Raw genomic sequence first — 26,994 nt, 5'->3', positions numbered from 1 at the left:
TTTGAAATCAGCCAGATATCCGGAATCCGGCCAAAAAAGTATCCGGCCCAACCCTACTATAGATTTAGTGAAATAAATTCTGAGTACGGAACAAAAATTTAGAAAATGCGTAAAGGAAGGGGAATATTCAAAATCACAAAAAAGTGGGGCTATTTGATTTGAGGGTCCTACGACAAACACAGAAGTCCCAAACGTCGTAGTGGACAAACGTCGGAGTGGACACTTAACCTAACCTAACCTATTTTAGACCCTCCTATAGGTTTTTTTAAATGCCTAACCCCTGCGTGGGGCTTATTTGTTCATTTATATCTTAACCTAACCTAATCTCTATAGAAATACTTAATAAATTAATGTTTTAACACTCCTGCGTTTGTCCACTTGACGTTTGGGACTTCTGCTTTTGTCCTGGAACTGATTTGAGCATTTGCTAAGAAACAAAGTTCTAATACTATTAAATTATTTGATATTTTCAGAATCTGTTCAACATTGATAAAATGGAAGCCCTAGAGATTGGTAACATGTTGGCCAAGCCATTTCAGGTAATTCACAGAAAACTGAATATAATACTTATAAACAGTATATATAACTATACAGTACAACTTTGAATCTTATTCATATCTGCTGGATTGTATCTGATTCTGAGCAATACCAAAAAATCATGTATTGCATTATAGAGAATTTTAAAAGTCGTCAATGATACAATGCGATAAATAACTATTTCATTAATATGTCCATCTACATTAATTACTTCATGGTGGTTGGGTAAAGAGCACTGTAAATTATACTTGTACTCAAAGTTTTGTAAACAAATTATCTCATTTCTTAGCTTAAAATTTTTTATTATTTTTTATAAATCTTCATTATTTGGTAAAAACTAGCTGTGTTCAATTTTTCCATTAATAATGTTAACATAAGGGGTAATTTTGTTCATCATAATTGTGTGAAAGCCCCAGTATATGTTTATATTTAGACCATAGATGAGTGTGGAGGCGAGGACTCGAGCAGTGTGAAGGAGACAGAGAGTTGCACCTCAACTGAGAGTCTGGAGTCATTAGCTTCTTCTAGCAATAGTGGTATACACAGATAGATAGACAGATAGTTAGATATATAGACAGAACTTCATAACTGAAGACGTTAAAAATGGTTCCTCCTTCTACTATTTCAAGTGCATTAACAGTTAGAGTAGGGGGAATCCCTTGGCCCAAAACAGGCACAATTCATTACCATGCACAGTTAGGACTTCTCAGACAAAGGTCGTGCAATCAAAGGGTTGGTTGTCTCATGGGTGTTACTTAACCTAGTACCCCGGGTGTTTGGACAGAAAAGGAGACATTAGGCTCCCCTTGGTTATCCTGGGTTGTTGTACCATCGGGTTTAAATGACATGGATAGCATCTCCACCCATATGAGGTAATTAACAAGGTAGAGATAAGTTTCTCCGGATTGAACACCTGTCTGTTAATGATACCTGATAATGCCGTTTCAAGATATTTGTAATTTCAATATTTAAAAAGATCCTCTAAATTTTATTGAAAAAATCTATGAATGCTAATATTATCAGTATTAAAAGATAATTGTAACTGAAGATTGCTTTAATGCATGAAACATGATGTTTCACAAATAATCTTGTTAATTCATTCTATGTGGACAAGATAGATATATAGATTTAGAGAGTATGTATATCTAGATTATATCTATTGGTTTTTGGTAGCCGTGCATCTATACAACCTAATATCCAGGTGGTACACACACTGGAGGCGAGGGCAAGTGCATGACTCCTGTTCATAGAACATCAAGGTAAGCTAAATGATGTGTGTCTGTCTATTTGTCAGCGGTCTGTCTTTTTTTTCTCTGTCTATATTTTTAGGGATGGAGGAGATATTGGACTGTAAATAATAAGGCCCCGAAATTTCATTATTTTTGATTAATAATCTATGATAATGTATCTATTTTTTAGGTCATTCGATGAGACCTTAAAAAAGTGATTAATACTCTATAATCATGTATCTATTGGGTAGTTTATTGGATGATAACTTGAAAATACTCTATTATAATAAATCTATTGGTTAGGTCATTGGATGAGACCCTGCCAGGTTCAAATGGCAAGCAACTTGGAGTTCCGAAACAGGTATAAAAAAGCTTAATAACTCCTCTAGACTTTAATTTGAAATAGAATAGCCAAAAACCGTCCCGAGAAGTATTTTAGAGTTCCATAAAGTTGAGAACTCAATCGGTTAGTGGATAGTTGGTACACGATCACTTATGAAAATAAACAGACAGATTAACAGACATCATATTAGTAGAAGATAACGGTTTTATAAAATCTAGAATGGAAATATCCGGCGTGGGTCAGCTTGCCAAACAATCCACAAAATTCCGACTATAGTGCAGACTAACCTCTGCAGCAATGATAAGTCTTATCACAAAAAGGTAATAGTTATTTTTTGCATCGTAGTATAGACAGCTTTTAGATAGGGCCGACGGCCACCTAGGGCTAACAAAATTGGTTTTAATCTTATACTCGAAAATTGTCTGTAATACGAGGCTATTCTTGATTATTCAGTATGGCTGAGGACCGGTTATTATCCAGCGGATATTAACTGGTTTTGAAGCGGTTAGTGGAAATGTAATTCTTTGTTTAAAGTGGTGGAATTTCTGTCTGTCCGTCCGTCTGTCTGTCTGTCAATAGTGTGTATCACAAAAAGTTGAGAATTGTTTTATTCACGTGAAGTGATGTTTATATCAATTTTCTAATAAAAGAACACCCTAGAATTATAAATCTAATCTAATCAAGATTTTTATCAAAGTGGTAGAACGTATGTTTGTCCGTCTGTCTATCCGTCTGTCTGTCCATCCACCTGTACGTCTTTCTGTTCATCCGTCTGTCTGTCTGTCTGTTTTTCTGTCAGTCTTTCCAGGGATCGGAAGCCTCACGTAAGCCGCGTGTAAGCCTCAGTGAAATCGTGATTTTATCACAATAAAATTCAGCTGGATGTATAAAACGGCTCTTTAGCAGACAATCCTTCTTTCTGAAATTTTTTTTTTCTGCTCACAAGCAGGTTTAAAACTGAGGCTTATGCGCGGCTTACGTGAGGCTTCCGATCCCTGAGTCTTTCTGTCAATTCGCCTGTTCGTTCGCCTGTATGTCCTTATATCTGTCTGTCTTTCTAGAAACAAATTTTTGTACTAGTGTAAATGGTTAATTTTTCTGTCTGTTTTTTTTCCAAAATATGCTAAACTATTATTGAAATAAATGGTTGCTTAAATTAAATATAAGGAAAATCTTGAATATAATAATTTTTATATTCATAAAACATAGAACTATTTCAAAAGCAAACACAGGCCAATAACAAATATTGAAATAAAAGTTGACAAAATTCGCATAAAAATGATTTGTAACGTAAATTTTGACGTCATATTTCCTTTTTATGACCTTCCTTTAAAAATATATGTCTATCCTAGTACAAAAAATGTAGGAAGTCTAAAATATAAAACTGTATATTGATATCTATCAGTCTGTTTTTTAAGATATCGCAAACTAACGTACTAATTGGGTTTACCTTTTTAAGGTAGCTTCATATTAATTTTGCAATTTTTGGATATTGTTGAGATAACAAATCAACGTTCCAAATAAATAACGTTTAATCATAAAACTAACATTTTGGTAGATTTGTAATAATGAACGCCTCTAATTCTCCAAAACCGGATGAGCAGCTTGGAATATTTATAGCTATTTTTGGGGGGACTACCTACACCCTCCCAAGAGAAAATGCCCCTAAAAAAGGCCGCCAAAACATTTTTTTTTGATTTTTCCTCGCCGCATATATTTCACGGTTGGACCCTCAGATGTCAAAACTTTATTTTAGTGTTTGGCCAAAATGACTTAGCAATTGTATCTGTAAGTACGTCTAATAACACCCTTTGCTATTTTTAAAATCCTAGAAAATTTTTTTTGCAAGAAAATTGCATAAATTCGCAACCTTTTTTAGAACCACTACATAACTCGAGTTTTAAAACTTTTTATATAAAATCCTTTTTACAAAAAATATCAATAATTACTTAAATTAAACCTGAAAGAAAAAAAATCTCATTGCACGTGTTAATTTGCATGTTTTAGGTCTTTTTTTGAGGAAAGTATAACTTCCACATTTTTGACAATAATATATTTTTTTAACATTTCAAAGTAAAATATAATAAAACTTCAACAATTTTTCTTGAATTATCAGTTGTAAATTTCATCAAACATGCAATTTAAGTGATGAAAATTTAATAAAATCATTTTTTGAATGTTTAGAATTACCAATTTTCTACATTTAAAACAAAATGTTAACAAAATTTAAAAACATTCAAATATATAACTTTAAAAATCAATAACATTTTATAAAATGATATTTTAAAAAATAAATCATTAAAAGGTATTAAAGTGCATTTTAAGTTGCTTAAAATTAAAACGAGAATATCTTTTTACACTTTATTCTCTGTAATAGAGATTAATCGTTATTTGCTGAAAATGAAACATTTAAAAAACTAACTGAATCTTTTTGTGACCATTTTTAAACTTTTTAATTTTTACACTAAGGTGTTTTTTAATGAAAATCTTTGTTGAATTCTCTTTTGCGACAAAAAAAGAAAGGGAATTTTTTACTATTTCTAGGTTATCTTATGTAATTTAAACTATATAATATGAAATAATTTTTAATTGTCTTTCTTTTGAGCCACAAAACACTGTAAAATGTAACATATATGCAAAAATAACAATTTTTTTAATGAATATTATAATATCCTTATATGACATTGCGTCAGAGCTTATTCTTTAGATCATATATTCATGAAAAGTAGTCATAAACTTGGAGGGTTGCGCTATTTATTAGAATATTAAATAAACTTGAATGGTAAAAATATTAGCATAGCCTTTGTCAATTCAAATGCTTTAGGTATATTATTCGGAAAGTTAGTTAAAAAAGAGAGAATTTGCTGTGTAGGATCAAGTCAAGCTGAGTGTGCCAATGGCAACCAGTGAAACAGAGCGTGCCAATATTCCCCCTAGTCAAGTAGAGTATGCCAATATTCCCCCAAGTAAAACATAGTATGCCAATATTTCATCAAGTAAAACATAGTATGCCAATATTTCATCAAGTAAAGCATAGTATGCCAATAGTTTATCAAACAAAGCAGCATGACAAAAAAAATAAAAAAGATGAATTTAACATATTTTCCGATTTATATTATAATAATTCAACCTACAAATTTATTACGTTATGTACGTAAAATATATAAACTAGCAGTGCGTCCCTAGCATCTAGGAGCTCTTTATTCCAAGTAGTAGAAAAGTTACGAAAATTAGCCTAAAACCATTAAAATTTCAAAATAAAAGATCTCACTAATCGATGGACTGATATGGTTCTTCTTTCAATGAAGCTTCTTATTGGTCCTTTAAAATACCATGATTTTGTTACAATAGTTTTTCTTTTAAAAACCTAAATGTAAAGGAGATTTTCAGCTCTCCCCTTCCCTAAAATGCCCCTACAGACATCGAGGGGGGGGGGGAGGTGGGTGGAGCCGCTAGTATATATACATAAATTATTTCAAAATTTAAGAAAAAGCATATCTTTACAAGTAAAGCAGAGTATGCCAATATTACGCCAAGTAAAGCAGAGTGTGCCAATTTTCCCCCTAGTCAAGTAGAGTATGCCAATATTCCCCCAAGTCAAGTAGCGTGTGCCAAAACAGGCTATTGGCATACTCAGCTTGACTTGATCCTGCTGTGTATACTGTTGAAAGACTTTCAAAAATGTAAATTACAAAGCAATCCTAAAAGATTGGGTCGTAGGCGAGTCTTAGTCGGGGTTTTCTGATAGCAAATATTGCGTTATTGGTATACAATGTAAAAAAAACAACATTTTAAAGAAATTCTTTAAATAAAACCCAACGTGTATTGGCAGTACAAACATCTTAATGCTAGCAGACATATGTTTATCAACATTTGCAGAAAACTATTTCCACAAGAAAAATTATTCAGGTTTCTACTTCACAATTTTAAATATTTCTTTCTGATAAAATGTTTGACATATATCGTATAATCATTTACCAAAAAAAATATTTTGATAATTTGGATTTCAGAGAAGATTAATCCTTTCAAAAAACTAAGACGACATTTTACATCTTCTGTCATGACATTTTAGAAAAAAATACAAAAAAAACAAAATTTAGTATGAAAACTATTTTCATCGATTTTTCTGAAGGTATTATCGTATTCTGTGGCTTTGTTATTATCATTTACTTATATCGAAAGTGCCAAACATTGTACCCTAACTTATTCATTTAATAAAAAACCAACCGTGATTTGTATATAGATTTATGAAAATAAAAGTTTCTAAAGTGTACTTCTAAGACCTTCATTTTTATGTGTCTCATAATTTAAGACGAAAAAATACAAGGCTACGGACTATTAAGCATGTAAAATTGAAATAAAAACTATACTTTTTATTGGGGGGGAGGAAGAGGTTAAATAAAAAAAATATATATTTGCTACGCTTTCGAAAGTGTTTAAAGGGACTTTTTCTATGCCTAACCCCTACGGTCAAGTAACCCTATTTCCAAATATAACCTAACTTACCTTATTTTTTATTTATTCCCAAGTAAGAGACGGGAGATTCTTGTGCTCGACTAGGCACTTTGAGGGAAGTTTATCATAATACTTTACCCGTCTGGACTAATAAAATTCAGGGAGGGAGTCCCCAAAGTTTTTTAATCACGTTTTCTTATTTGTTGACTTAAAAACCTTGGGAACTTTTATTAGAATATAATTGGTTGGTTTATTAAATTGAATTTTCAACCACTAATTATAACCTACTTAAGGTGTAATTTTATGTATCATCATTAGGGATGTACATATCAGTCATTGTCTTATCCCTTTAGATCCCTGCATAAAAGTGCTCTGAGAAGTATTTTTATACGATGTTGACACTGTCAGATAAAGTGCAGTATATACATAAAATAACTCGCGGAAAAAAAAACAAAATAAAAAGTAGACATGTTTTAAATTCTTTAGAAATGAATCATTTATGCAAAAAATTGTGTTAATAAGAGAAGGGAGGGAGGGAGGGGACATTGGACTGTATATTAAACTGATATCCAAAGTTCTAGCCTTATATTGATATGAGAGGTTTATGTAAGGCTGAAGTATACCTTTCAAAATCTTTACTTAAATTATAAATTTTAAGGCTAGCCTATACTCCCTTTATTAAAGTACAGCTAAAGAACCACTTTTTTTAGGGTCCCTAAAAAATTGTTTGTGATTCTCCTTAATTATCTCTGTCAATCGATGCATTTTAAACGTTTGATATATTTATTAAATCTTGGGGTATAGTCCCTTTCGTGGCAATGAACCCTAAGGGGCGATTCTTCGTATTTTTCACAGTAGATTTTCTCTTATTTCTAGCCCCTGCGGGGGGCTCTAACCCTACGGGGCCAATTGCCTAACCCTATAGGGCAATTGCCTAACCCAATATAACCTAACCTAACCTAAAATAACATATAAAAAGTCATTTTAAAAATATGACGAATCGCCCCTTAAGGGGCGTTGTCACGAAAGGGACTATTCCCAAATCTTGTTTGGTTAGTTCCAATAATTTTAATCTAGAGAGAGGGTAATTTTAATTGTTATCATTAGCGATGTACAGGATGTAATTTATTATCCATTGACTTAGCCCTAACCACTGAGCCAGGGGCGTCCAAGCTTTTTTATTTGGGGGGGGGGGGGTAAAATTTTGAAAATAAAAATTATTTTTTGGGGGGGAGTAATCTTTTTTTTATAGAGGCATTTTTTTATTTGGGGGGGGGGAATTGAAAATCCAATATTTGGGGGGGGGGTAATCACCCTTTTACCCCCCCCACTTGGACGTCTATGCACTGAACCAATTAAGCTCTCCATTTTTAGGGAAGCTTGACCTAGATAACGGGATAGTCTAATTGTAATAGTTATCGAGGCCAAAATTACCCCCTCACATATTAGCGGAGCAGCCGCTAGTGCTATGAATAAAGTAACATGTAATTTGATTGAAACACATATCTTTATAAATACGTTTAGGTTAAGAATAATACCCCCTCCTCCCTAAAGAATTTGTTAAACAGAATTTAACACACAACAATTTTATTGCCCAAATAAATATGTTTAAAACAAGGATGACAACATCCATAAAAGCGAATTTACTATATATTAAATAAAAAATATAAAGTTTTGACAAAATTATACGTATATTTGTTGCAAAACTTCTTAAATACAGAATTCTGTTTAAGGACATACTCACATTTTTAGGACTTGATTATAGAGGTGCTTCGCTTGTAATATTGTACCTCATTGTAACAGGAATCAGTACTCCAAAAATCTGATAAAAAATTGTTGTTAAAAAAAACAACATGTTTAAAATGGATGTACGGAAATTCTGGTAACGAATATAGAGTTAAACTTTCTAGATCGTACCTAATTGCTGCAGGAATCATCATGCAAAGTTTAAAATCAATAGGACAATTCTAACTTGCCTAAATTATTTTAAAAAGCTATCAGGTACGTACGGACCGACCCTAATTATAGAAAAACTTTGCTTTTAAATTCTCCTTTATATATCAACATAAATTTAAAATCGATGCTGATTTAATTTCACGGCTTTGAAATTTAAATTATTAAAAAACATGTTTCTCTTTATATTTTTAGACAAATCTTTTTTTTAAATACTATAATTTCTTTAATAATGCTTGGATGGCTTGTTTATGGACAAGAAAGGGGGGGGGGGGGGTAAAGGTAGCCTTAAATCATCTCAAGACATATAACATGGACAACTTCAAATGTTTTATTTACAGCTTTTGACAAAAGGAACATTTTTTTGCGTCTTCATTTTATTTACAAAGAAATCTGACATTTCCAATACAAATTCTGCCTTTGTTACTTATACACATCTTCAATTTACCTATCCCTGAATCTCTATATAAAGAAATTGGGGTATAGTCCCTTTCGTGGCAAGGTACCTCAAGGGGCGATTTTTCACAGTAGCTTTTCTCCTATTTCTTTTCTAATCCTGTGGGGCCAATTGCCTAACCCTGTGGGGCAATCACCTAACCCAATATAACCTAAAATAACCTATAAAAATCCATTTTAAAAATACGACGAATCGCGCCTTAAGGGGCGTTTTCACGAAAGGGACTATTCCCAGAAATTGTTCTCACTCACTTTCATTCAAATGAACATAACAGAGATCTACAGGGATAAGACAATATTGGTGGAAAACTTTGGACACTGATAATTACCAACCAGCCAGTATTTGATTAGAAATCACAAAGTTTTTTAGCCAACAAATGAAAAATAGTGTTTATTAAAACGTTGAGTACTAGTATAACACAGTCAATTATTTTAGAAGATACAGTAATCTGAAGGGATAAGACAATTGGCAATAAATTTATGTTTATCCCCTGCAATGATGATAAACAAAATTATGCCTTTTAAGACAAGTATAAATTGCACTCCAATGTCCTTTCCCTTCCCTCCTGTAAACATACCTACATATTGTTTGTTATTTCAAGTTGTTTTTCCCCAGCTTTTTTGCAACGTATCTATCTCTACAGCAAAAAGATATGTGTTAATTGTATTTGAAATCTTTTTGCACCATATTTTTGTTTTACATTTTAAAGTTTAATTTTTTTTTGGAGGTAAACTGTTTTGACCTAATTATTATGCGAAGTAAATACGTTTAAAAGCGTAGCAACTCTGGAAACATTATCAGATAGTCCGTACATCATATTAATCTTGTTGCTTAGCGGGTATTTAATTGCTGGTACCCAAAGTATTATAAATATGCCTTGTATTTCGTTGGCTTAAAAACTTTGGGTACTCTTAATTAAATCTTAATTGGTTTGCTTACACTTGTGATGTCTACAGAAGGGGTTATTTTGTTAATCGCCCATTGTCTTATCCTTTAAGATCTATAAATATAATCTTTTTAAATCGTTTCAACTCTGTAATTGAAAGGAGAATCACATAACATAAACTTAATTTTAAAAATTATGAGTCATTGATTGATTTTGCATAATTTGAGTTTTTTTAATCTAGGAAAACTTAACAGAGGAAGAACAGAAAGAAAATGAAGAAATATTTCAGGTTAACTTTCTTCTTTACTTTATTACTTTTTAGCGGCTACGCTTCTAGAGGCATATTAGGGGAAAGGGGAAGGGGGAAGTTAGGTCTACAATATGCCTTCAATTTTTGCTTTAAAAGAAAACATAACAAAACTGTTTTGATTTTTTTTTATTACTGGAGTAATTTCTCTTGAGAGAACATCTCCCCTACACCCATAAAAAAGCTTTACTGTAAAGAAAAACCATAATTGTTCCAGCGTGTATACTGTATAAGCACCAGACAGACAAACATATTGTTACTTTTAATACAAGGTTTCTTAAATATGGAAACTACGCTTTTATCTGTCATAATTTCCTAATTAACAAGGATGACAACATCCATAAAAGCGAAGCTCTAAAACGAAAGACAAACGAAAATTTACACTTGTAGAGTGTCAAAACTGAATAATCAGAACATGTATAAATTTCGAAACAAAATTGTAAGTAAAAAAGTTGAAAAACTGATTAAATACAGGATAATGTTTAGGGACATTCTTACGTTTTGGACTTGACTATAGAGATGCTTATAATATTGTTCTTTGTTGTCTTAGGAATCAGTATTCAAAAGATTAGATCAATCGAATAATTATCTAAATTTGGTATTGAAAAAAGTTAAAAATCGACATGTTTAAAATGGACGTACGGACATTCTAGTAATGATTATAGAGTTGCTAAGCTTTCTAAATTGTACCTAACTACTAAAGGAATCACCATGCAAAGTTTGAAATGGATAGGACAACTTTATAGTTCCTAAATTAACGGCAAAGCTATCCGTTAAGGAAGGACGGACCGACCCTAACTGTTGAAAAACTTTGCTTTTAAAAATGAAAGTCATACCTTTTATACTTCTTGATAGCTTTTAAAAACTGCTAGAAAAATTATACTCTAAGGCAATAACTTTTTGTATGACTGATTTATAAAACGAAGTTTACTCGAATAAAGAAGTCATATCCTGTGATTTATTGTCACAATTGCCATTACTAATACACAACTTTATACACAACTAGCGATACAAGACTTAAATCGGAAAATATAGCAACCTAAAGCCATTATAGGACCTGCGTATAGCTTATCTAAAATAGAGGTCCCAATAGGTTCAGTAGTTATTGAGATCTTAATTTTCAGCCAAATTTTTTATACTTTATAGAATACTAGCGCTTTCGCCCCTAGATCTAGGAGCTTTTACAGGCTACCTAATGCTACAGCCTACAAAAAAAAAAAAAAAAAAAAAAAAATGGGGTGTTTTTTTTTGTTTTTTTTTGGCGTTTGGGGGTGTTCAACCCTCAAAGAAAATAGCCTAAAACCACCACAGGACCAGTAGGTATATTTCCTGAAGAGTAGAATCCATTCGGTTCATTGGTTACCGAGATTTTAAGGGATAGACAGACGGACAGACATCATTCTACTTTGTATTATAGAGGATAAGAAAATATGGCGAAATCTAAGTTAAAGCATATATATGTCATTTAAAGAATATTGAAACACACAAACAGACGGACAGACAGACGTACAGACAGACTCCATCATATTACTTTAACCTTGTTTACGGCTGTTGTGGCGGTGTGAGATTGTCAATTAAAAATATATATGTTGTGAAAACATATTTTTGCCACTTTTAACTAGACAAAATTTAGGTCCCCTCCACCAGTATGGGGATAAATATTCTATAAAAAAAAGTTTAACACATTCTCTTAGTGGTGTCAGGTTTGAGGCCATAAACAGGAGCATTTCAATATAAAGGTCTTTTGAAACTTCCAAACAAAAGTTGTGCAAACGAAAACTTAGTTCTCTGTCAGATGTAACATAAATTATTACCAAATCTGCTTATAGTGGTTGAAAAGTTTGTACACTACCAATTTGGAGCCAATCAAACAAAATGCAATAAAAGTATCCAAAGTTTATAAGCCCACGTGGTTATAAACTTTGGGTACCAGTTTAATTACAGTTCAATATTCTCTATGGATATTATATATCTTAGGGAATGCCTTGGCCAGTAAATATTATAAACATATAGATTGATTATTAGGACTTCCAGAAAAGGATTATGTAATCAAAGGCTTTTTTGACATTGTAGCTAAAAGACATCTAAGCATTTATTAGATATGCATACACTACATTTCTACACTAATACAGAAATATACACAATTTTTTTAATCATCTGAAATATTGCTTAATGTTACTGCGCTACTTCTTTTATATTTTTGTTCTTGATTTTCTAATAATTATCCCAATTAGTGTTAGAAATATTGCAGAGATCACCTTATTATAGTTGAAATGTGAGGCACACAAAAATACCCAGAAAAAATATGTCCTAAAAACATCATTTTTTAGGATCTTTTCAAGGATAGTAATGTATTTATTAACAAGGTTAATTACATCCATTTCAAATTGCCAGCCAAGTCAACAAATCTTGATTTGATGGTATGGACAACAGATCTATAGTATAGATGTATATACAGACAACTACCTCCCTTTCCTTTTCAAAGACCTCTTTCGTCTGCTTATAAATTATTTTCTGCTACTTAGCTGTGTTTACTCTAATGTATGGACTTTCCCTAGCCAAGACATTCCATTCAATTGCCATTAAACTTCAAATGTAACATTTAGTAGCTACATAAATAATCCTTGCAAAATGAAAAGAAAAAAGTAACAAGAAAACGTTTTGGAATGAGGGGTATTTTTTCTAGGGGATTTAACTATGGAGGGTGGAGGTACCCTCTTTATAAATAATTATAAACCTAGCCCTGACCTACAAGAAGCTTGACTATAAAGGAGAACCCTCTCTGTCCAGTGATTAGAGAAATCTTAATCTGCAGACAGAAAAACAAACAGATATCCTTTTACTTTTTTTTTATAAGGATTACTTTTAGACAATGATGAGATCTGAATTCCCCGAGGAAGAGATGACGGACAAATCTTTCAGAGACAAAGACAAAGACTTTGTCATCATGATCTGGATTCTAGAGGTAAGAAAAAGACTTTGTTATTATTAAAATTAAGACAAAGACTTTGTCATCATAATTTGGATATTAGAGGTAAGAAAATGACAAAGACTTTGTTAATATGATCTAGATTCTAGAGTCAAGACAAAGACTTTGTCATCATGATCTGGATTCTAGAGGTAAGAAAAAGATTTTGTCATTATGATCTGGATTCTAAAGGTAAAACAAATGACTTTGTGATTATGATTTAGATTCTAGAGGTAAGAGAAACACTTTGTCATTATGATCTGGATTTTAGAGGTAATACAAAGACAATAAGACGAAGACTTTGTCATTATGATCTAGATTCTAGAGGTAAGACAGAGATTTTGTCATTATGATCTGAATTCTAGAGGTAAGACACAGACAAAGAATTTGTCTTTATAATTTGGATTTTATAGGTAAGACAAAGACTTTGGCATTATAATCTAGATTCTAAAGTTAAGACAAAGAGTTTGTCATGATGATCTGGATTCTAGAGGTAAGAAAAAGATTTTGTCATTATGATCTGGATTCTAGAGGTAAGACAAAGACTTTGTCATCATGAATTGTCCTATCGATTTCAAACTTTGTATGATGATTCCTCTAGAAGTTGGGTACGATTGAGAAAGCGTAGCAACTCTATAATCCGTACGTCCATTTTAAACATGTTATTTTTTAACTTTTTAAACAACAATTTTGTATGTGATATAATCATCCGATTGATCTGTTTTTTGTAGTACTGATATCCTATATCAATTAGATAAGCGAAGCATCTCTATAATCAAGTCCTAAAAATGTCAGTATGTCTTTAATTAAACAGTATTCTATATTGAAGAAGTTTTGCAACAAATATGAGTATAATTTTGTTAAAACTTATATTTTCTATACTCAGTTCTGACACTCTACAAAAGTTAATGTTCGTCTGTCATACCGTTTCAAGGCTTCACTTTTATGGATTTTGTCATCCTTGTTGTATTATGCAGCGTAAAAAATTGAATATATGTTAGTTTGACCTTATCAAAATGTTCGATTATTCAAATTCGAAATTTTGATAATTCTAAACTTTTAAAAATTGTTTTCTTAAAGTATATCAAAAGTTGTTAAACGAAGTAAATTTGAATGGGAAAAAGTACTATTGTAATAATGGAAAAAAATGTCCATTTTTATTAAACATGTTTATTATTCATTCAGATATGATTTTATCATTCGAATCAAAGGCATAATAAAAAATGTTAAGGGACATTGGACTGTAAATTATAAACAGTTTTATGACTACGTTATGTTATTCGTTAGCTCAAAACTTTGAGAAATACCATCGAATTGTTTTGTTATAAACTAGCAGTATAAAATTTTCCAACTAATTTTTTAAATCTACAGAAGGGGTAATTTTGTGTATCATCATTAGGCACTTATCGTCCATTGTCTTATCCCTTAGGATCTCTGTGATATAATAGATAAAATAAGCTTGCTTACCGGCTTTTTTATAGTTTCCATCGTATGATCTCATCTTGTAATTAAAATGTTTTTCAACATTCCCTGTCTTAAATAAATATGTACAGTTAGTGTAGCGTGAGCGTAGGGGGTGGGGGTACAACCCCCATTAAAATTGAAAGGAGCTAATATATGCCAATTCTTGTTATTATATATATAATTTACTTTGTTACTTTGTCGCGTGCGCAGGGTCCTGTCAGGGAGGTGTGAAAACTGGAGGGGGTAAAAATACAACCTCCTTGTGCTTTTTTTGTGAATAATAGCATACAATTTTTCATTAACAAACAAAATATAATACATTTTGTCCTAATAGTGATTTTGTAGTTGAAATATTCCTCTCTTTTAATCTACAACCCTTTCTCCAATGTCCCCCCATCCCCCATACCCTTTTGTAAAAAGCCAGTGCACGCCCCTGAGTGCAGTACATAGATAGAAAACTAGGTCATTGAAAATTGAAAATGCCTTAAAATTGGAAACATAATTTCCACGCATAAAGAATCTGGCAAATAAGGTTAAAAAAATCTTTTTACTATAATGAGACATAACATATTTCGGGTATAGTCTTTTTCGTAACAACGCCCCTTAAGGGGCGATTCTTCGTATTTTTCACAGTAGCTTTTTGTATATTTCTAGCTGCGGGGACAATTGCCTAACCCTCTGGGGCAATCACCTAACCCAATATAACCAAACCTAACCTAAAATAACCTATAAAAAGCCATTTTAAAAATACGACGAATCGCCCCTTAAGGGGCGTTGCCACGAATTGGACTATTCCCCATATTTCTTACTAAATCTCACAAACGACAACAAATCAATATACACCCCCAATCATAAGAAACAAAATTACCGGTTCTTTATATTAAAACTATTGGTTGAAAAGTTTGGACACCCATTGTTCGATCAACTAATCAATATAAAACAAAAGCCCTCAGATATTTCTCTCGGGGGGGGGGGGTCCCTCCCCAAAATAGTTATAAACCTTTCCTAAACGTATAAGAAGCTTCTCTGTAAAGGAGAACAGTATCAATCGAGCTGTCAGTGAGATTATATGCTGCAGACACACAAACAGAAAGACATCCGGGAATAGTCCCTTTCGTGGCAACGCCCTTAAGGGGCGATTCGTCGTATTTTTAAAATGTCTTTTTATAGGTTTGGTTAGGTTATATTGGGTTAGGTGATTGTCCCACAGGGTTAGGCAATCGGCCCCGCAGGGTTAGAGCCCCCCACAGGGTCTAGAAATAGGAGAAAAGCTACTGTGAAAAATACGAAGAATCACCCCTTAAGGTGCGTTGCCACGAAAGGGACTATACCCAGACATCCTGTTACTTTATTTACCTATTTCTTTTCCCTGAACTTTGTTATCTACGCCCAAATCTTTATCTAAAAATCTAACAAAAATATGGGGAAGTGTTTGAAGTCTGAGCCCTTCATGTTTTTATACAATTAACAATAACGATTGTGTCCATAAAATACCTTTATTTTGAATTCAAAAATGTCTTTTTACAGACAAAGGTCTCTTAAACGGCTGCCTCGATTGGACTGTGCTTTTTTCTGGTCAGCTTGATAGAAATTGCTTTTTCCCTTCGTAGTTGATTAGTTGAATAAATTATTCAAAAAACTTTCATTTGTAAATACACATGATATATTTATCTTTATGTATGTATTTTTGTATGTCCACTAAAATTTCTCAAACGCTAGACCTTTAGTTGGAAGTTTATTATTGGACAAGAGAGGGTTTTAATGATTATGATATTTGGAGTGAGAGTAAAATACTAATAAGAACCCATGAAAGAGTTCAAGGACGTCCAAGCTTTTTTGAGCGGGGTAAAATAAATCATTACAAAGGTTTGAAGGTGAATACAATGTATCAATTAAAATTTTACGATAGGTAAAATGACGTCTATGTAAACAACCCCCTCCTACATTTTTTCTTTTGGGGAATTTCAACATCAAATATACTAAACTCTGTATTGGGCATTTTAAATGATTGATATACTTCTACAATAGACAATATGAATTGAAAATGATTGCTAACATCTAAAAATATCTTCATGTCTTAGATAAGTGTAATTTTAGTAAAAAAAGGTCTTTTGTAAAGTAGGTCTTTTGTAGAGTAGGTCTTTTGTAGAGTAGGTCTTGTAGAGTAGGTCTTTTGTAGAGTAGGTCTTTTGTAGAGTAGGTCTTTTGTAGAGTAGGTCTTTTGTAGAGTAGTCTTTTGTAAAGTAGGTCTTTTGTAGAGTAGGTCTTTTGTAGCAACGCCCAACTAATTTTAATCTAACTAGGTTCTCGGAGAGGTGGACGATAATCCAAAGACCCGCATCAAAAAACTTCAGGCAATTTTATCCGTTTTTTAGTAGCGAAGCTACTCAATAACTTGAAGCTCCTCTAAAAGTGTTAATGTTCGTTTGTCTTACCGTCTGATTTGTCATCTTTGTTTTTAATAATTTCAACTATAACGTATAGTTGTTATAGTATTTTTGTTATCTTATTAGCTCAATTTTCTTGTAATTTGTTTTCCTGTAAGCTTAGTTTTTGCTTATTATGATTTTATCTATATATGAATGATATATCCTATTTTTGATCTTTTAAATCAGCCCTCCCCCCCCCCCTCCACTATGTAAATAAACTTCTGTGCTAAAATCTAAGGAGGTCGGCAACTGAGGCTTATTCCGTAGCTCATATGCTCGTTGTTGGGGATGGTGATAGGTTTGAATCTCCGTAAGACACTCCTAAAAAATATTTCCTGCTGCTTCTATGTCAGGTCCGCGACATAAATAGTCAGAGTAGGACTTTCAGACAAGGGTTGTTTAATCAAAGGGCTGGTTGCCTGAAGGACTCTTTACCATACAACCATTCACATCATTAAGCAAGGTTTGGTTCAGAGATATACTAAAATAAGATCTCGTAGCGTGTCCCGTCCTCAAAGGCTACCCGAGGCTAGTCGACACCATTTCAGAATTATTATAGAAAAATAAGGATGACAACATCCATAAAAGCGAAGCTCTGAAATGATAGGACAAACGAACATTAACACTTGAGTAGTGTGTCAGAACTGAATAATCAGAATATAAATGTATTAAAGTCGAAGGAAACAAAATTGTAAGTAGATCTGTTGTCAAAAACTGATTAAATACAGGATATTGTTTAAGGACATACTTACATTTTTAGCACTTGATTATAGAGTTACTCCGCTTTCTAACTCGTACCTAACTCCTGTAGGAATCATCAAGTTTGAATTAGATAGGACAATTATAACATGCCTAAAATAACGAAAAGAGTTATCCTTTACGGACGGACGTACCCTAATTATAGAAAAGCTTCGCTTTTAAAAATAAGGATAGCAACATCCATAAGAAGCTAAGCATAAAATAACAAGAATGAATATAAGGATGTAAAGAACAAAAGTTCAGTGGTCATAAATCAAAGATTTATAGAAAATATATTTTTAATTTTTATAATTTTGTAGCATGAATAATAGACAAACGGACAAAATTAATTGTAAACTTGAATTGGTTTAGGAATTCCTTACCAAAGATCAGCCGTCTATTTCAAATAATGAACACAGTAAAAGTGTCGGACTGATTATGACGTAAAAAAATTAGCCATGAGAGGCCACTATAAATTTTACCATTGGTCAATAATGGCCTCTCATTGGCTAATTTTTTTTGTTTCATCATAATCAGTCCGACACTTTTACTGTGTTCTAAATAATACGCTCATCTGCTAAAGCTGGCAGACAGACAGCCTGACGGACAGGCGAACATTTCAATGTATAAAGTATCTTCGCTATCAAAAAACTACGCAACAATTTGACTGACATTTGAATTTTTCGTTGTAATTTTATCATCTCAAATTTTTTTCTTTCCTTTTGTTTTTATTGGTCAATATTTCAAATCTTGCTATGTAAAAGTAACAGGATCTGTGTCTATCTGTCTGTGTGTACCAAAGGATCTCACTAACCACTGAAAGGATATGGTTTTCCTTTACAGTGTAGTTTCTCATAGGTTCTTGAAAGGTTTGTAACTATTTAGGGGAGGGTACAACCATCTCCCCCCCCCCCAAAAAAAAAAGAAAATAACCCGTCCTCCATTTTTCCTTTTTCTTTTTTAAAATCCTGTTTGTCAAGACCTCGCTTACCGCCTGACAATTTTTTTCATTGATTCTTCTCTCCCAAGTAAAATCGCCCTAAAAAAAATAACACTTCTCCCATCCCCCCATATCGATTGCAAATTTGCCATGAAGATTCATGCAAAATTTTATATAAAATTATTTTTTTTGTTTACTGTTGCTGAATGTTGTAATCCTTGTCAGGGAGGGCGGGGACATTAATTTTGTCCCAAAAGTTTAATAATTACGTTTTCTTATTCGTTGATTTCACAGCTTTGCAACACATTTACATCAATTTATCAGCCATTGTCTTATCCCTTCAGATCTCTGAATTTGTTATATTTTAGGATGTTGGAGAGTTTGAATTTTTCCTTCAGTCTGGTGAGTACAAATATCATTATGGTGATTCTTAAACGGTTAGCACTAGCCTCTAGGGGCTTTGTCCCAATAGGCAATTTAAAAAGAAAGTAAAGTATTTCTGGTGCTGACATTTTTTTTGAAGTAACTACCTCAATTTTTTTTTTCTTTTTTGGATGGGGTTAATTTCATTTTTAAGGAGGTTGGGGGGTACTGTTCCATCCGCTAAAAAATAGCTTAAAATTACCACAGGACAAATAGGTATGTACCTTAAAGAGTAGAATCCGATCGGTTCAGTGGTTACCGAGATCTTAAGTGACGGACGGACAGACATCATTCTACTTTGTATTATAGATAATAATACACATTCTAATAACATTGTGAATATAATACTTATATAAATACTTATGATGACGTCAGTAAAAAAAGCTACATGTCTGTTTGTCTATCTGTCTATCAATCTATCTATCCATCTGTATCAAAGTACAAAGTCGGATGTGTTAAAGATATTTTCGACAGTTTATCCGTAAACATTGCACCAGGGCTCGGCAGTCGCGCGTGGGCCTCAGTAAAATCGTGATATAATAACTTTAAAATTCAGCTGGATGTCTAGACCTTTTCCTAAACAGACAATCCATCTTTGTAGAATTACAACGTGTCTCAAAAATTCAGCCGTGTGACGTCATAAAAATACGTATAAATCTATCTTTTTTTTAGGGGCTTCCTTTCCCACTTCTCCTCTCACGGCTAATCTTTTGAGACACTTTGTAAAGCTTTTTTTGTACACAAGCAGGTTTAAATTTGAGGTTTAAGCGCGTCTGACTCGCGGCTGCCGAGCCCTGTTTGCACCCATACAAATCTATCAGGATGGGGATATAAATACTTTAAACTAAACTATCAGCTAAGCCCTTAGAGTAGAGTTTTCTAAAATGGAAGGAAAAAGTCGACCCTCCACAAGTTTTCGTTTTTTTTTTAATTGGGGGGAATTTAATTTTTCATATTTTTCGTCAGTACTTTTTTTTATATGTATTGACTTTACTCTTAGCCTCTAGGGGCTTTTACCTACAGGTTCAGAGGAGATTCTTTAAAATTGAAATTTTAAGTTTTTAACATAATTTTTCCCTTTTGAAATGTTTGTGAAAATTTCTTTCCCTTAAAGCCTTTAGGGATACGCCCCTTTTTTTCATTTTAAAAAAAATCTAAGGAAGATAAGAAACTAAAAAAGAAGGGAAACAATAAAAAAATATTTTTGAGAGGTAATTATAATCTGTTTTGAGGGTTTGGGGTGTCCCACCCTCAAAGAGAATATAACCAGTAGCTATAATCCATAAAATGAAAAGCCAAATTTGTTCAGACTGAGAGTTATCGTTTTAATTCATACTAGCGGCTACGCTCCTAGAAGCCTCGAGGAGTACTTAAAGTGAGAGGGGTAAATCGAACTTCTCCCCCACTTTTTGTTTGAGATTTAAAATAAAACGGAACAAAATATATTTTTGTTTGGGGGGAATAGGTAATTTTTTGTTGGAGGGTGGAGATACCCTTCCACAAAATTCCTGGAACTATAAGAAGCTTCACTGTAAAGGAGAACCATGTTGGTTCAGCAGTTAGCGAGATCCTTCGCTACAGACAAAAAAGCTTACTACTTTATATATTGGGAATACAGATAATCTTTCTCTATCCTCAGTAAAAAGTAAGCAGTTGTGTAAATATTCCTTTAGGTAACAAAAAATAATAAAATCAAAAACGATTATATAAGTAAACTATAATTTATCTATTTATCTATCTATCTATCTATATAAAAAAGCTATCTGTCTAACTATCTACATAAAAGCTATCTATCTAACTATCTGTATAAAAGCTATCTATCTAACTATCTATATGAAAGCTATCTATCTAACAATCTAAATTATATATATGCTATCTATCTAACAATCTAAATTATATATATGCTATCTATCTAACAATCTAAATTATATATATGCTATCTATCTAACAATCTAGATAAAATCTATCCATCTAAAATATATCTATTTCTCTAGGTATCCAACTATGTAACCTAGTAAATAAAGTTGTTCCTGGAATCAACATTAGCACTGAACAATTAAAGGTAAAAATTATATTCTAATATAAAAGTGATAGGGTGCCTCTCCTTCTATCTGAAAGAATGTCGGAAACAACCGAAACCTCCCTCCCATATTAAGTGCTCAATAAGCAATTTGTGGGAAAACACCACAAATATAAAATATATTTATAACAAATATATCTGTAAAGGGTAGATTAGATGTGCTACGAAATCCAATAATTTCAGAGTGCCAACCTTCTTGGACGACGACATAATATCAAACTCTTCCTGGATGCCGCGAAACGTTATGGAGTTCCTCAAGAGTATCTGTTCCAGCAAGATGATCTGGTCACTCTGGCACATGTACACAGGTAGGATAGAATGGATTATGGAGTCCTGCAGGGGTATATGTTCTAGCAAGATGATCTGGTCACTCTGGCACATGTACACAGGTAGGATTATGGAGTCTTGGAGGGGTATCTGTTCTAGCAAGATGATCTGGTCACTCTGGCACATGTACACAGGTAGGATAGGTAGGATTATGAAGTTCTGCAGGGGTATGGTAGGATAGGTAGGAGTATGGAGTCCTGCAGGGTTACTTGTTCCAGCAAGATGATCTGGTCAATCTGGCACATGTAAACAAGTAAGATAGGTAGGATTATGGAGTCCAACAGGATCTGTTCTAGCAAAAAATTCAAGATTAAAACTTTATGGGAAATTAGACAGACAGAAAAACATTCAAATAAACTAATTTTATTCTATTATTTTAGAGTGACTAGAACCCTGTATGCATTTGGAGAGCAGACTAACATGGACCCAAGCTACACAGGACCGGAATTTAACCCAGAGAAAATACTTAGGGATCTGATCACCCAGGTTAGTAGATAGATAACCAGCTACACAGGACCAGAATTCAACCCAGAAAAAAATACTTAGGTATCTAATAACCCAGGTAAGTAGATGAATAACAAGCTACACAGGACCAGAATTCAACCAAGAGAAAATACTTAGGGATCTAATCACCCAGGTTAGAAGATAGATAACCAGCTCCACAGGACCAGAATTCAACCCAGAGAAAATACTTAGAGATCTAATAACCCAGGTAAGTAGATGGATAACAAGCTACACAGGACAAGAATTCAACCGAGAAAAAAATACTTAGTTATCTAATAACCCAGAATAGTAGATTGATAACCAGCTACAAAGGACCAGAATTCAACCCAGAAAAAAATACTTAGGTATCTAATAACCCAGGTAAGTAGATGGATAACAATCTACACAGGACCAGAATTCAACCCAGAGAAAATACTTAGGGATCTAATAACCCAGGTTAGTAGATAGATAACCAGCTCCACAGGACAAGAATTCAACCACGAGAAAATACTTAGAGATCTGATCACACAGGTTAGTAGATGGATAACAAAATACACAGGACCAGAATTCAACCCAGAGAAAATATACTTATAGATCTGATCACCCAGGTTAGTAGATGGATAACAAGCTACACAGGACCAGAATTTAACCCAGAGAAAATAGTTAGAGATCTAATCACCCAGGTTAGTAGATGGATAACAAGCTACACAGGATCAGAATTCAACCCAGAGAAAATACTTAGGGTTCTAATCACCCAGGTGAGTAGCTGGATAACCAGGTACACAGGACCAGAATTCAACCCAGAAAAAAAATACTTAGTTATCTAATAACCCAGAATAGTAGATTGATAACCAGCTACAAAGGACCAGAATTAACCCAGAAAAAATACTTAGAGATCTAATAACCCAGGTTAGTAGATGTATATCAAGCTACACAGGATCAGAATTAAACCCTATGAAAATACTTAGAGATCTAATAACCCAGGTAAGTATATGTATAACAAGCTACACAGGACAAGAATTCAACCCAGAGAAAATACTTAGAGATCTAATAACCCAGGTAAGTATATGTATAACAAGCTACACAGGACCAGAATTCAACCCAGAGAAAATACTTAGAGATCTAATAACCCAGGTAAGTATATGTATAACAAGCTACACAGGACACGAATTCAACCCAGAGAAAATCAGCACAGTAAGTTAAGTAACATTCAACAGAAAACCAATCATTTGATTTCGCAACGTTTGTCTGGAAGTCTGAACTGTAAATGTTAATACATTGTGACACATTATGGTCCATTTTAGCCTCTCTGGTATGACTTATTGTGGTCCAAAATGGAACTCAAAACTTCCCGTCAGCAAGTTTTAGAACTCTATATTTTATAGAAACATAGAAAATTACATTTACTTTAATTTCTGAAAGTTTATAGCTATGCTACTTATTGACATTATTTTCCTTGTTGTACTATACTATTCATGTTATGTAAGATTTGTCACGTGTTTAAAGGTCTCATAATCATTCAAAGGGAACCTTATAAGAAAATTTCTAAATTTTTTTCTATTAAAAGATCTTCTATTAATAATGACTATTAGATCAGGAAAAGGAAAGATTTACCATGAAAAGATTAATTAGGTATTGTTGAAAAATTACAAGGGAAATTAATTCTGAAAAAAATTTACCATCCAAAACATTTTTTTAAATAAAATTCAAATTAAAAGTGGTGGGTCGACTTACCCCCCTGTTCTAGAGGCCTCTAGAAGCATAGGTACTGGTATGATAAATAAAACTGAGGAAAAGAGAGTCCTTTTAAATTATTTAACTTGTTTGTCTATTTCTAGTAAAATTATTACTATAAACAATAAACATAATATAAATATTATATAACTTCTCTTTAGTAGGGGAGTTACTCCATGACCAGGACAGTCCGTAAATCCATTTTCTACATAACTTTACTTCTTGTGGAAGGAGGGGACATTGTACTGAACCAAACCTTTATCCTTAACCCTTAACAGTCGGGCCCCTTGCCGCACCTTAATCGGTCATATTATCTCAGTTCCCTGTTTGATAATGAATTTCCGACCTTAAGTAAGTCAGAGTCAATTTTCGCTTCCTTCACCCTTTTATTTAACAACCTTTGTTTTTAGGTCCTTTTTTACTTAAAAATTTCAAATGGCTCTAATTTTCTTATTTTTAAAGTTAGAAGAACAATTTATTTTCAGAAAATGTTTATCTTTATGTAAATTTTATATTAGAAATATAAAAATATAAATTTCAGCGGCCCCAGCTGTACTTGGCAGCTGCCAGCAGCCGCAGTAAGCGGTCGGCGGGAAAACGGCAGTGGATCTTTATGAAATTTTAATATGTTATGTAGACATGTAAGAAAAGCTTAAGTGTAAAATTTGAAGTCACTAAGTAAAAAAATGCGGCCAAAGGAGCCTTTTAAAGATTTCTGGAGACCTGGAGGATCAGGACCTGCAGGATCATACCTGGAACCTGGCACCCCCCCCAACCGTTAAAAGGACTCTCCACAGAAAAATCAACTTTGGATTTTTGAAAATCTAACCTGAAATCATTATTCTCTGTTCAATTTTAGGCATTTTTTGTTTTTGTGGCATCGCGATCGAAGCCCTTTGAAATTTTTTACCTCCTTTAAGTGAATCCTCCCGCCATTTAATTTGGGCTGCTTTAGTGATTTTTAGCTTCTATTTTTGCCGCCGTTGCCGCATTCATCGCCCTTCTCCGCCACTACTCCGCTATTCATCGCTGTACGTCGCTTTTTAATACATGCTCCCCTCTCCCTTGTTCAGAAATTAAATGGAGGCTGGGGGTGTTGTGTATAGCGACGTACGCAATGTATAGCGGAGTAGCGGCGGAGAAGGGCGATGAATGCGGCAACTGCGGCAAAAGATGGTTATATTTGGCGGAGGCGAACACAAAATGGAGGCGGCAGGATTGTCCAGTCAAGGAAGAGGATAAATCGTAGAGCGGCCGGTTGCAATGGAGCAAATGTTCAAACATATATTGAGTGGAGGAAAGTGTAGTATATATTGTTATAGCGGCAGTACAAATAGGCGGCGGACAAAATTTTCAAAGGGCTTCGATCGTGATGCCACAAAAACAAAAAATGCCTAAAATTGAACAGAGAATAATAGTTTCAGGTTAGATTTTCAAAAATCCAAAGTTGATTTTTCTGCGGAGAGTCCTTTTAAGGGTTAATTTTAATCTTGTAAGTAATCTTGTTTATCATCATTGGGGATGATTATCAATTTATCGTGAATTGTCTAATACCTCAAGAAACCAGAAACTGCCTTAATTTATCATAAGTAAAACATGTTTTGTATTGTAAGCTGATATATTCTATAAATAGAGAGCTTTATAATTCATTTATCACTCAATAGTGGCTAGTGGGGGATAGTTTCTTGGAAGGTTGGATGTATCCTCCCCCATAAGGGTCAACGGTTACACAGACAATCATACATCAAGTTACTTTAATATGAGGAAAAAAGAAGTTTCCTATAACCATATTTTTAAAATATCATTCAATATTCATAGCAAATTATGATTAAACAATTTGCTTTGCCCCTAGCTTCTATAAGAAGGCCAGGGAAGCCAGGAAAATAGCCTAAAACTACACAAATAAATTCCGAATTTTCCCTGAAAAGTTTAGGTCATATGTTCAACAAATTTCTTAGATCTTAAACAAAGAAACAGTATTACTTTATATTTTAAGAATAAGAACTTATCGAACGCTTTGTTTAGTTCAAGGTGTCGTTAATTATAGAACTTTAGTTGAAACATTTTAGAACTTGATAAGAAATAATTTATCGGAGTTGAATTTACAGTCTTAAATTCACCCCCGATACATCAATATATCATCCTTTAACTTATCCTTTTTAATTCAGGGGATCCGGAGAAAGTCTTCCTGTAGAGATATGGATCAAGTCAATACAAGCATCCACAGTATTTTCCAGAATCTAATGCAGGTAGGATCAAGTTAAGAATAGTATCCACAGTATTTTCCAGAATTCACAGTAGGTGAGAATAGGATCAAGTTAAGAATAGTATCCACGGTATTTACAAGAATCTTATACAGTTAGGATCAAGTTTAGTATAGTATCCACAGTATTTTCAAGAATCTAATGCAGGTAGGATCAAGTAAAGAATAGTATCCACAGCATTTTCTAGAATTTAATGCAGGTAGGATCAAGTTAAGAATAGTATTCGCAGTATTTTTAGAATCTAATGCAGGTAGGATCAAGTTAAGAAAAGTATCCACATCATTTCCCTGAATTTAAAGCAAGTAGGATCAAGAGAAGAATAGTGTCCACAGTATTTTCCAGAATCTTATGCAGGTAGGATCAAGTTAAGAATAGTATCCACAGTATTTTCTAAGGTCCAATGTTGGTGGGATCAAGTTAAGAATAGCACAGTATTTTCTGAGATTTGACTCCTTCCTTGACGAGCGGATGCGCTACATGTTAAGCCACGGGTTTTGCGGTTAAAATAAGTGACCTATTGTTGAATATGTAGTATTTGTAAATAGATAAAGGATATACGTGGATATATTGACAGGGAAAAAAATTGTCTTCAATTTAGCTGGATAATATGGACCTCCTATATTTGTAAGTTCGTACACTCAGTTTGGGTTGGGGAGTGTATGGGTAGAGGGGGTGGATATGAGGTATCGTTATTTTAGCCAGCTGCGGATTTTACTTTATAAACTAAATGAAAATCTAGTGCAACATCCAAGTAATAATATATCCATTTATTTGTAGGATGTCCAGAGAAAGAACTCGCTAACTCCCAGAGGGCCACCAAAGAATATCTACAAGAGTTCTTAATTTAATCATTTATTTTTACATAAAATGTTTAATTTATTAATTTTTATATGTAAAATTAAGCCTGATTACATCATTTTAATATTTTGTTTCAATAGACAGAAAATTTCAGGGAGGCACCTTGGACTGGAAATTAT

The 26,994-nt window shown here is 33.2% G+C and overlaps 1 protein-coding gene across 1 annotated transcript; it reads left to right on the top strand.

The window, feature by feature from the left end:
• Positions 1 to 469: 469 nt before the first annotated feature.
• Positions 470 to 26,994, top strand: LOC145323273 (uncharacterized). Its single transcript, XM_080165702.1, has 14 exons — positions 470 to 539; positions 971 to 1,073; positions 1,739 to 1,796; positions 2,070 to 2,127; positions 2,328 to 2,429; positions 10,102 to 10,149; positions 13,037 to 13,132; positions 16,903 to 16,953; positions 19,075 to 19,108; positions 21,124 to 21,191; positions 21,393 to 21,517; positions 21,917 to 22,022; positions 25,922 to 26,002; positions 26,795 to 26,994. The coding sequence occupies exons 1-14, from the start codon at positions 495 to 497 to the stop codon at positions 26,858 to 26,860; spliced, it is 1,041 nt and encodes a 346-aa protein (XP_080021828.1). The 5' UTR covers positions 470 to 494; the 3' UTR covers positions 26,861 to 26,994.

Source organism: Acartia tonsa, chromosome 6, assembly GCF_053477335.1.
Source record: "Acartia tonsa isolate MP-2025a chromosome 6, ASM5347733v1, whole genome shotgun sequence".
NCBI classification, from domain to species: Eukaryota; Metazoa; Arthropoda; class Copepoda; order Calanoida; family Acartiidae; genus Acartia; species Acartia tonsa.
This window is presented reverse-complemented; position numbering and strand designations above follow the sequence as displayed.